At 50.1% G+C, this 12,338-nt stretch overlaps 1 protein-coding gene across 2 annotated transcripts in view; it reads right to left on the bottom strand.

Moving 5' to 3' along the window:
• Positions 1 to 326: 326 nt before the first annotated feature.
• The window catches only part of CAMSAP1 (calmodulin regulated spectrin associated protein 1), a 98,492-nt gene continuing 86,480 nt past the window's right edge, over positions 327 to 12,338 (bottom strand). For both annotated transcript variants that reach the window (XM_023227645.3, XM_023227646.2), the window contains 6 exons: positions 11,193 to 11,329; positions 10,593 to 10,801; positions 10,165 to 10,267; positions 8,087 to 8,202; positions 7,290 to 7,408; positions 327 to 3,437 (listed from right to left, as the gene is read on the bottom strand). In XM_023227645.3, coding sequence (XP_023083413.1) covers positions 3,135 to 3,437; positions 7,290 to 7,408; positions 8,087 to 8,202; positions 10,165 to 10,267; positions 10,593 to 10,801; positions 11,193 to 11,329 — 987 coding nt within the window. In that variant the 3' untranslated portion in view covers positions 327 to 3,134. The remainder of the gene's footprint in view (positions 3,438 to 7,289; positions 7,409 to 8,086; positions 8,203 to 10,164; positions 10,268 to 10,592; positions 10,802 to 11,192; positions 11,330 to 12,338) is intronic.

Below are 12,338 nucleotides of genomic sequence, written 5' to 3'. Positions count from 1 at the left end.
TCCCCTGGACTGTCCTTAAAAATACACCTCCACCTTCCACACCAGAAAAAACTCTAAGACAACAGCAAGGCACCCACTCAAGCCCTGTAAGAAAAGGCAGGTGTGAAAGTCAGAGATGCAGTCCTGGGTGTGTCTGCTTCCCAGTAACACAGACAGACTTGACCAAAACAATGATGGAGAGATACAGCTACTGTTCTTTTCAAAAACATTCCCAGAAAAGGTGAAACGCGACTGCTTTAGAGATGCCCGTTGGCACTTCTCACAAGTCAAATCCTATTGCACAAAATAAATCACAATCAATTGCAAAACATTCTCCAAGTTGATGGATTTTTAACAGAAAATTTTATTTCAATAAATATTTTGCCCTCCAAGTGACAACTACAATTTCAGGGAGGTAAAAGTATAACCTAGAAGTAATTTAGAATTATTCCACTTTTCAATTTTGCCTGAGTGAAGAATACAGTTTGGGCCTGAAGTCTGCTAAGAGACTGCACCGCAGTGACACGAGTAGAAAGTCAAAAGGACACATGGAAAGCAGTGCGTTTGGTGCACGCACACGTGTGGGTAGAACGTATCTGCACATACACGTGTAAAATAATGGGACTCACACAAGTTTCATTTCTCTTTCAACCCTTCTGGGCTCCCAGAATTCTAGCATTACCAAGGATTTACACATAAACTTCGTCATACATTGAATCATTTGGTTTACACTTTCTTTACAAAGTGATATCCTAAATGGGGAGAGCAGCTTGTCTTAAATAACAAGGTTAGAATTCTGAGAGACAAGGAAAGATGTGCAAGCTTTCCGCTGAAAGAAATTTGCGACGAGACACAAATACCACTGCAGAGGCTTTGAAAATGGCAGACATTGATAACAGAGCTATGGGTCAGTGTTATCAACTGCAAAATCATGACTTTACCACCACCCAAGCCAGAAAGGCCCAAAAGCACCACCACGAAAATTAATCCTGTGTCTGAACCTTTTCAAGACAAATTAAAAGGGTTGCTGTGTCCAAGCATGAAGAAGGCAGGGACGTTTCTGTCAACCATTAGGCAAACAATGGCCTGGGGACTTGGGACATCAAGAATGTCCATGCCACGTTGGTGCTTACTCGCAACCAACAGTGAAAAATCCTACATGCTCAAGGACAAGTTTCAGGATGTTCCACAAACTGACTCATTCCATGGAGAAAATCCGGAATTGACTCAGAAGTCCCATGGGAATGCAATTTTCCAGCTCTATGTCAGACATTTTCTAGCTCTTCATTAAAAATAATCCAATTCCACTGACTTTGATAGGGCCATGGTAAAAAAAAAAAAAAAAAAAAAAAAACGTGAAACTCCTATAAAGCAAGGAGTTGGTGTCGCCTGGTCAGAGAAATGAGCCACAGCAACCTCACACATACGATTCAATGTAAAGCAAATTAGTTCATCACTTTATTACATCTTAGTGCTTTCTTAAAATAAATACGGTAATATCATATCAAACATACAGTGAGAAATAAAGCCCACGTGTGAAAGTATGGTAACAGAAAGCTCACTCAGGATGTGTAACTCAGCACTTGAGAAATCAGACAGCCTTTAGTTCCCTATTTACAGGACAGAGAGCGGCTGTGTTGAACACGATATATACAAAATCGCAAGAGGTTGTCCTTTTCTTCAAAGGACTGAGGAAAGGGGAATAAGACCTGTAATTCCTTCTAGCCTTCTGTACCATGTTCCCGCTTTCCTTATGTACACGACTCAGGTTTCTTATCTAAAATTATGTAACAGTTACACTTGTCTCTAACTTTTTCTCCCTATTGATCTTTAATTTTTTCTGCAGTTCGAGATAGATTCAAGTAACACTCCCAAGAAAATATGTGCAAAACTAATGTTAGTGGCTCCAGAATCTTCCGGCAGCTGGTCAGTTGCTGCAGTGTCTGGCAGCCGTGGCTGGCACGCACCTGCTCCCGGGAATGTCCGCTCCGCAGAAGCATCAACACCACTGGGACCAAGGCAGAAAGCATCCAAAGCCATCCGCTTACTTGGAGTTCTGAAATAACTGCAAATAACCACTTGTTTTTAAACAGGCAACAAAACAAAATTATCCATCTACACGGAAAAAAGCATGCTCCTCTGAGAGCATGCAGCGCTTCCAGATGCAGAATCTAGACAGGACAATCCGTGACCTAACAAAACCACTAAAGGGACTGTCAGCTTAAGTGCATCACCTTATGGGACAAACATGCTCAGAATGAAAAATATCCTACTTCACCAAAATCTGTCTTTATTAAAGCGAACAAATCATTAGAGTACTATCCAAAACTTAATTAATGATGGCTGCAGTTGGCTCGGCTTGCCTACTTTAAACGAAGCAAACATCAGCTCCTAGTGCCATTCCCCATCCTCGTGACTGTGTGCCAGAAATAATCATCTTCACATTTGTAAACGTTATTTTAGCAAAAGACAGACTTTGCAGATTTCAGTGCTTTTAGTGAACTGGTATTTTCAGTAAACTTTTTCTGAGCAGCAAGGGATAAGAATTTTTTTTCAGAAATCTTAGAATTGGATATAAATGTTGGCAGTAGACACAATCAATAAATATCATTCAATTTCTCAAATGAAAAAGATTTCCCATTATGAATTCCTTTGCTATAGACATTCAAACACCCCAAGCCAAGATTGAGCCTCAGTCCTACAGTCACATGAGATTACAGCTGGCCAACATGAGGGTGTCAGGCAATGTGCAACGGGGTGAGGTGAGAAGCGAGAAAGCAAAGTGGATCACATCTAATCTATGCTGAAGGAGAACTTCAAGTAAGGGAGCTCCGTGGCCTGGGACCTCGCTGTGAACACCCTCCTCTGGGAGCCTCAGTGGTCAGTGGTGGCCACAGCAGTGCGAGCCACTGCAAAGGCGGCATCTACTCCCCCATCCTCGCCCTGCCTGGCATCCTCTGCGTGAGATGAGTGCTGAGAGAAGGGTTTTCTTCTGTTGTCTAGAAACGTCTTTGCAAAAGGTCTGTGACTTTGCACACTTCGTACCCAAATAGATGAAAACAATAAATAAGGACCCCGTGGCACCCTCTGGATGCCAGCCACAAGGGCGTCATTTACGAGTCTGGGTCACCCTTCAGACGCCGGCTGCACCGGGGTCATTTACGAGTCTGGCCCTTCTTTGGCACTGCGGGCCGCTTGGGCTGCCACAGGTGATTGTGGATTGTGAGTGCATCCACACTGACAGACATGGTTTTGGCTGGGATCAAGTTAAACTGTTTTCGGTCTGAGCTGTATTTGTACAGCTTGTCGATCATTTTCTTGGTGATGTTCTTTGGCCCCGTGCCAGTGAGTTTGTAGATTTCCTCAGTATCAGGATAGTAGCAGTAAAGCGCCCTGAACTGGCAGCCAGCATCACGAAACAATATGATGTAGTGATTGGCGTCACACTTCTCCAGCTCCTGTGTGGGGAGAGAAAAGGGAAAGAGACAAACACTTCAAGGCCACTCCAATTGCCATGAGTTAGGCTCCCACAGCGGCTCAACCGGCACTGCTCCATGGGAAGCTCCCCCACCTGTCACCTACAGCCTGCCTGTTGTAAACAATTATGGCAGACCCGTCCTAGAGCATTACATGCCATTGAGACTTTACTTAAGAAGTCTAGGCAAGCAAGGGGAAAAAAATGCTTTTACAATTAAGTGGAAAAGTATATGAAAAGATGTTCATCATTAGCCACCAGAGAAATGCCAGTCAGAAAGAGACGTCGCGTCATGCCCACAAGGACGGCTGGAACCCAGGAGCAGGGCGGTAACAAGTGCTGGCGAGCCACGGGGCTCGTTCACTGCCAGGAGGATGCAGAGCACAGCAGCTGCTGTGAAAAACAACTTGGCCGTTCTCCAAACCGTCAGGCAGTTACCGTGGGACGCAGCAATTCCTCTCTCACGTATGTACTCAAGGGAAATGAAAACACACATCCACACAAAACACTGCATACAAATAATAGCACTATCCCTCACAGGCAAAAGGCAGAAATAAAATCATCACATGTACCCCCAAAAACATGTACATCTGTTCTGCATCAATAAAAAATGTTTTAAGTAGAATCAACCCGGCCGGGCGCAGTGGCTCAAGCCTGTAATCCCAGCACTTTGGGAGGCCGAGACGGGCGGATCACGAGGTCAGGAGATCGAGACCATCCTGGCTAACACGGTGAAACCCTGTCTCTACTAAAAAATACAAAAAAACTAGCCGGGCGAGGTGGCGGGCGCCTGTAGTCCCAGCTACTTGGGAGGCTGAGGCGGGAGAATGGCGTAAACCTGGGAGGCGGAGCTTGCAGTGAGCTGAGATCCGGCCACCGCGCTCCAGCCCGGGCGACAGAGCGAGACTCCGTCTCAAAAAAAAAAAAAAAAAAGTAGAATCAACCCAAGTGTGCATCAGCAGATGACGAGATGAACAGTACGGGGTCTGAGCATGCAATGGAGCATTACCCAGCTATGAGTACGGAGTCCTGGTACACATTACACTGAGAAACCTCAGAGCATCATGCTAAGTGAAAGAAGTCCAACCCAAAAGGTCATATAAATTATGATTCCATTTATATAAATGCCCAGAACAGACAAATCCATGGAGACAGACAGCAGACTGTTAACTGCCAAGAGCTGGGGTGCAGGAAGACTAGGGGAGTGACTGTTCACGTGGGCGGAGTTTCCTTTTGTGAGGATGAAAATGTTCTGGAATTAGGCAGTGGTGATGGTTGTGCTATTCTATGAATGTACTAAAAACCAATGAATGGTACAGTTTAAAAGGGTAAATTTTATGATATATGAATGATATCTCACAAAGCTGTTTGGGCCGAGCGCGGTGGCTCATGCCTGTAATGCCAACACTTTGGGAGGCTGAGGTGGGCGGATCACTTGAGGTCAGGACTTCAAGAGTAGCCTGGCCAGTATGGTGAAACCCCATCTCTACTAACAATACAAAAATTAGCTGGGCATGGTGGCACATGCCTGTAGTCCCAGCTACTCAGAGAATCACTTGAGCCTGGAGGGGTAGAGGTTGCAGTGAGCTGCGATTGCACCACCACACTCCAGCCTGGGCGACAGAGCGAGATTCCATCTCAAAAAAAAAAGAAGAATCTGAAGTAAATATGACAAACCGCTGATGCCTGTCGCAGCGTTTGTTGATTGTATTCTAAAGTTTAAAACCTATCTTCAAGTGCTTTGGTAACTTTTAAAAACAGACCCTCCACATGCCTGGGAATGGGAGCACATGGGTCTGCCCCGGCAGTTCTCCACATGTGGCCCAGGCGTCCTGAGGCCTTCCCAGGAATCTCAGGCTCAAACCCTTGACCTCAAAAGGCTAACGCCTCATTGCCTCTCACGAGTGTGCGGCGGAACCTTCCCAAGGTCCTGGGCCGTGTGGCTGTAATGGACGGAGGGCACGAGCGGCTGAGATGTCAGTCCTCTTATGTCAATGCCACTCTTCTATTTATTTGCCTTTAGAAAAGTTACTTTTCATAAATACACAATGTATCAACATACAATGGGGCTTATTATTTTAAATAATACATATTTTTTAAAAGAATCCAAAAGTGTATATAATACTGATTTCAACCCTACAAACACTGTGTTTAAATATGAACAGAATTAGATGCCAAAAAGAAAGAACATTTAATTTGTAGGGACAGTGGGACTGTGGGGAGTGGGGTTCATCTTATTTACTTACTGCTGCCTGCGCGGTAAGGAAGCATGTGGTGCCCTCAGCTTACGTGGCACAGCTGAGATGGCTGCTGTCCTAGAAGGGCCTGCCTGCTGGGCGGCCCTCAGCGGGCGCCTGGGAACTTGCTATCTGCAGAGCTCGCAGTCACTCACTGGCTGACAAGAGGGCCTCCCTGAGTCTCAACTGCTGGTCCACACGCTACCGCTGGTTTCCTCCCAGGCATCAGGCACACTGCTGCACACTGGGCAAGGGCTGTGCCTCGTGACCAGCCCCCAGGGAGAGCTCAGGGCATCCAGTCTCAAAAGGGCTTTCCATGGCCCACAGACTGCTTTGGATCTGCTGCTGGAAGAATGAGAGCAGAGGGAGCTGCACAAGGCCTGGCCCTGCCTCTGTCCTCTCCCTCTTCACCCCGTGGCTCTGGCTCCCTCCACAGTGCTGAAATAAATCTAAGCCATGGGTCGACTCCACACTGAGGGCCACAAGTCCTTCCAGTGCACCTCCGCATGCAAGGTGATCCTGGGGGCCACTGATACAAGGGGCCAACCACCTCTCCATGTGGAAATCTAAGCAGGAAGGGCATGACCGTGGCCACTTCCGTCCCCAGTCCCATGAGACCTGCCTAGGCTGGGCCATTCTTAGTCTAGATGATCTTATCTCCATGTGGAAAGCTAAGCACGAAGGGCATGATCATGGCCACTTCCGTCCCCAGTCCCATGAGACCTGCCTAGGTTGGGGCCACTCTTAGTCTAGATGATCTTCACTATCAAGAAGAACACATCCGTTTTAAAGTGGGTCACAAATTCCGTATGTCACTTTAATTTTTACAACTAAACCAACTAAGGACCAGGGGTTAGTCTTAATTATTAAAAAGCAGAATTTCTGGTGGGTGACAGACTGTTGCATAATTTTCATTCACAAGCCGTTGTATCCCAAGGTCAGCAACTTAAGGCCACACACGGGCCTGAATCTGGGGCGGGGTCCAGTGGCTCTGCCTCCTCTCCCCTGGAATTCCAGTCCTGCCCCTCAGGGGCCAGCCTAGACCCCATGCAGGACCCTCAGATTCCTGCTTCCAAGCCCCTCCCTGGGCATGTACACTGTGTGCTCCGGAGTCCACACGCTCAGCAGATGCATGCCTCCTCCCACCCCCCCCGCCCCCCCCCCCCCCCCCCACCACTCCGGCCTTGGCCCTTGTTCCTCACTCACCACCAGGCTGCCTCCCTGGCTTCCCTGCTGACTGTTCTGATCTACTGGGAAGGGCAGGTGGGTTCCTGGCTCTCCTCTGCCCACACCTGCCTCCACTGTCTCACTCTGTGTAAAGCTGAGTCTTTCCTCAGCCCACAGAGGCCCCACACAGGGATGTAGCCTCTGAACCCTGCCCCGTCCTCCTGGGTGTTCCTCCAGCACAGGCTCACTGCAGCCCCTGGACCTTGGCACGCCTCACTCCCACCTGCCTGGAACGGCCTTCCCTGAAATCTGCATCCTTCCTAGCAACTCTCGTTCATCAAAGATTTGGGGTGCTTTCTTATAGAAGGAACACTTAATTTACAAACATTTTTTACTTCACATAAAAACTGAGGTTGAAACGTGATACTTGCCTCCAATATGGAATTCTTGTGGGGTTCATTCACTTTCCCAGCCAGGCAGCAATGGGATATGGCATTGTGAATAATCGGCTTGTTTGATTTGCTACTGGGCTCCTTAAAGAGCTTGGGACCTAAGAAACCAAGCCAGGATTGGCAAAATTATTATTTCAAGGCACGAACACACACAAAAAAGAAAACCAACAATGTCTTAGAAGCAAGCAATGGGTAGGCTGAATTACAGATATTTATGATTATTTAAAAATGGGAAGTAAAAGTCACTTAAAATTTATTCAAAAGAATTTTAAGTTATAAACTTTTAGACAATTAAAGATGAAAGTAATCAATAATTTATCCCCTTTCTAAATTCAGTGTCTTAACTATAAAAAAAAGACAAAACCAGGAAAAAAACTTGTAAAAAGTCTAAAGTTCAAAGGCCCCAGGACATACTCCTCAGCCACAGCAGCACCTCCAGTTCACCGTGCCCTGAGCCCACGCCTGCTCCAGGGCCACGCACTCCCACCACTCCCGGGCTCTGCCACTCCCAGGCTCTGCCGCCCCCAGGTCCGCTGCCCCCTGCACAGCAGACAGCACGGCATATGGCCAGGAGGGCAAGGCAGGACTAAGAGCTTCTACCAAACTACATTCCCATTTCAGCACCAAAGAGCTAAAAATAGCTCTCTTTCACTAAATAAAACATCTTTGTTAAAAAAATTCTTTTTAGACCAAAATAGAGAACAGATATTGAAAGGGCCATGCAAAGGCGTGCGGCCATGCCCACGATGACCTCTAAGGAGGGCGAAGGCCGTCACCTGTGTACTCAGCCACCGAGGCCAAGGAAGACGCTGCCGACGCGGTCTCCCAGTCTCGGTCTGTGCTCCTGCTCGGGTTACGGCTCAGTATGGGCAGGGCTTCCATCGACTCCACTCTGCAGGCAGAAACAGACAAGAGACAGGCAGGTGAAGCGCTGGCTTCCTCTCACCACCGCTGGCAAGGGGCCGGCCCCCAACAAGGACAGGAAGCACATCAGCAGGGGAGGAGGCTTCCAGTGACGGTGGGGGCTCGAGTCGCCACAACCTCCACACAGTACAGACACTCCGAGCAAAATACAAAAGCAAACACTTCAGGTACTAGGGAGTGATGAGGACAGAGGGGAGTCAGTCCTTCACTGAAGGGGTTCACCTCCACGCAGCCCTTGCTCGAGGCACCACTCCCTTGAGCAGGGCACAGGCACAGCACACGGCACAGTGCTGCTGGCTCAGGAAGCCAGAGGATGAAGTTTGGACCACTTGTGCTGCTGCCCAGCCAGGGATGAGGCCTAGGGAAGGAAGGGCCACAGTAGGCCAAGTCTGAAAACCTGGGCCCCAGTGACTCTGATCCCTGGAAGGCCTGAGCTCCACCCTGCAGGGAGTCTCCACTGAGCACCAAAGATGCCAAAAGGCTGAACACAGCTGCTCAAGAGATGTCGGCTGCTGCTCTCACAAAGCAGGCAGGCAGCGCTGGAGTCTGAATCCAGCCACGGTAATTGACCACCCGAACAAAAACCCAAAGAGAATCTGCAGTCCCTCGGAGGGATCCGCCACAAGCCATGAGTCGGGTGAAGAGGCAAGAAAACAAGAAAACATGGCCCATAGGTGCAGACAGAACAGGGGCCACACGGTGTGCACATAAAAATAAAGGGACACATGGACGGAGGAGGCCCTTGCTCCCACGGGAGCTGACAACACACGTGGAGGAAGCGGTGAGCAGCAGCTCCACAGTGATCACTAAAGCCCCTGTGGACAGTTCCGTGAGGTCCAGACCAGTCCCCAGCCTCTCTCCCGAAGTTACTTTCTCACCACAGGAGCAGTCCTGGGGCCCACCAGAGAGGCTGCGTTGAGAAAGACACACACTCACTTCTGGGCTGCTCAGTCAGAAGCGTGAGGTCCCAGTCTCATCACAGGAAACCGAAACTGAGAGGCAGCCAGAAGGATAACTGACCTGTGGTTACCAAAATCAAGGTCCAGAAAGGCACAGAAAGGCTAAGGAACTGCTCTGGATGGAAGGAGACTAAAGGGACATGGCACTTCAAGGCCATTCGTCACCCCAAACCAGATCCTAGACTAGGGAACACCACGGTTGTCAGGGATACTCTTGAGACAACTGAGGACAGCTGAATGGGGACTGCAAACTGGATGAAAGTGCCAGCTTGGTAACTGATTACACGAGAAAACTTCCTCGTTCCAGGAAATACACACTGAAGTATTAAAGCAAAATAGGCCCGACATCTCCAACGGAGTGGTTTTTTTCTGTTTGGTTTTGGGGTTTTGGGCAGCGTCTCACTGTTGCCCAGGCTGGAGTGCAGTAGCGTGAGCACAGCTCACTGCAGCCTCAACTTCCTGGGCTCAAGCGATGCTACCACCTCAGCTTCCCAAGTAGCTGGGACTATAGGTGCATGCCACCACACCTAGCTAACTTTTTTTTATATTTTTTGTAGAGATGGGGGTCTCACTCTGTTGTCCAGGCTGGTCTGGAACTCCAGGGCCTAAGTGATCCTCCTGCCTCAGCCTCCAAAAGTGCTGGAATCATGGGGGTAAGCCACCATGCTTGGACTCCAAGGGACTCATAATGATGAACAAGCAGGCATGCATGTGTGGGGTGGGGAAAGGGGAGGGTGATAAGGCAAAGGCTGCCAAGTTTAACCAGTTGGGGAGGCTACCAAGTTTAACCAGTTGGGGAGCCGGTGTGAAGGGCACTGGGATTCCTGATGATATTGCAACTGTTCTGTAAATGTGAAATTTTATCAAAACTAAAGTTACAAAGCCTTTCTCATTGTTTTTAATCAGGAAGTCCCACCCTGCCCCCTCCCCAACGTGCTCCAGCCTCGGGCCGGCCGTCTCAGGTCCCTTACCGCTGAGAGGGTGTGCCCCCAGAATGAACGCTTTCGGGTTCTGTCGTCGCCGCAGAGGCCAAAGACAGGCTGGAGCCTGACTGAGTCCGGCTCAAGTTATCAGCTGCCAGAGACAGAAACAGATGATGGTTCATGAACAGATTCCGACAGACATGTGCCTGTCTCCTGTACCTTTCACCCTCACCTGGCCCTGCAGAGCTCGGCCAGAGAGGCCGCAACGCCACCCCGCCCCAGGGAGCCAGGCTGCGCCTGGATGTGCCGCACATCTCAGAGCGTCTGGTCTCAACACTGTCATCCGTGAAACGGGGAAAATCATCTCCACTCTTCCCGCCTCACACTACTCTTGACAAAACTGCAATGAGCTGAAGAACGCGAGGCCGCCGCCCGCGGAAGGAAGCGCTGCCCGCGTGAGGGCCAGGGCCGCTTACGGGTGGAGGAGCACTTGGTGCCGGAGTCGCTGCACGACTCTTCCCGGTGCACTGACTTCGGCCGCGGCTTCTTCGGCTTTGACTTGGGCTTGCCGAGCCCCTGCTCCTCTAGGATCTGCTGCTGCTTCCGCCGCAGGTACTCCTGCTTGATGAGCTCGCGCCGCGCCTTCTCCTCCTCCTTCCGCACCCGGTCTTCCTCAGCTTTGCGCCTGAGAGAAACACAGGCCCAGACACTGCTCGGTCACGGGGCTTCTTCCACGACGCCTGCGCCGCGGCGCCCTGTCCAGGCGCGTTTCTCGGGTGCCCCCCGGCCGCTGGCACCAAGGGTGGCCAGCCTCCACAAGTGGGCACAGAGGCTGCAAGGGCAGTCCTGCAGATGAGCCACCAGGCCACACAGCCTCACTGGCCATCGGCAACGCATGTCCTCACTGCAGATCAGCAGGGGCCGTGGAAGTTCAGGGAGGTCACCCACGGGAGGAGTACAACCCTCTGAGGCACTCACTGCCATGGTCCATGCCCAGTGCCGGGAACGGGACGGGGGCCGCCAGGGACCCACCAGTCTCCTGCCCAGTCTGCTTTCCCCGGCGGCGGGAGGCTTACCGGGCTTCATCGCGCTTAAGCTCCACCTCTGCTTCCAGCTGCTGCTTGCGCACGCGGGCCTCCTCGGCCTTGCGCTGCTGCTTCAGGAGGAAGGCCGCCCGCTTCTTGGCGAGCTCATCTTCCGCTTTCTGTTCGTCCTGCAAGACAGAAGCCACACAGAGCATGACAGGAACCCCCTCAGACACCCCCACACGGCCGCACTCGACCCAGCAGCCCACTGTCACTACACCTTTAAAAGTTTAACGCATAAAGACTTCTATGCTTTTCTTTAACCATTACAGACTCTAAAATATGAATGAAGGCAAACAGGCGCATTTCAAAGGTGCTCCGCATCACCCAACTTTCCAAACATCTCACGTGAAATCCAATTTGCCTTAAAAAGTACACGTGTATTTCCAAAATAAGAGCGAGGCTGGGCACAGTGGCTCATTCCTGTAATCCCAGCACTTTGGGAGGCTGAAGTGGGTGAATCACTTGAGGTCAGGAGTTCGAGACCAGCCTGCGCAACATGGCGAAACCCCGTCTCTGCTAAAAATACAAAAATTGGCTAGGTGGGGTGGCTCACACCTGTAATCCTAGCACTCTGGGAGGCCAAGGAGAGTGGATCACCTGAGGTCAGGAGTTCAAGACCAGTCTGGCCAACATGGCGAAACCTGTCTCCACTAAAAAAAAAAAAAAAAAATTAGCTGGGCGTGGTGGCACACGCCTATAATCTCAGCTACTCAGGAGGCTGAGGCAGGAGAATCGTTTCAACTCGGGAGGCAGAGGTTGCAGTGAGCCAAGATCATGCCCTTTTACTCCAGCCTGGGCGACAGAGCCAGATTCTGTCCAAAAAATAAAGCAAAAAAGAGAATACTGAAGTTGGTCACTAATTTGTTTACATTTCAGAAGTGCAACCACCAAATAAAGCTTGCCTCTTTTGCTAAGATCCGCCTGATGATCTGGTATCCTCTCAGTCAAATTCATAACTGCCTGGAGGCAAAGCAGAAACAGTTGCGTGTCCCTTGCCGAGAGAAAACATTCTGAGAAATAGGTCCTTAGGCGACTTCGCTGTCCTGTGAGCATCATGGAGTGTGTGCGCACCCGGCTGGCAGCGCCCCCCACAGGCCTCGGCGAGGTCAGCCACTGCTCCTAGGCCACAGACCT

Source organism: Piliocolobus tephrosceles, chromosome 14, assembly GCF_002776525.5.
Source record: "Piliocolobus tephrosceles isolate RC106 chromosome 14, ASM277652v3, whole genome shotgun sequence".
Lineage (NCBI taxonomy): Eukaryota > Metazoa > Chordata > Mammalia > Primates > Cercopithecidae > Piliocolobus > Piliocolobus tephrosceles.
Note: the sequence above shows the minus strand (reverse complement) of the source record. Positions and strands in the feature narration are given on the sequence as shown.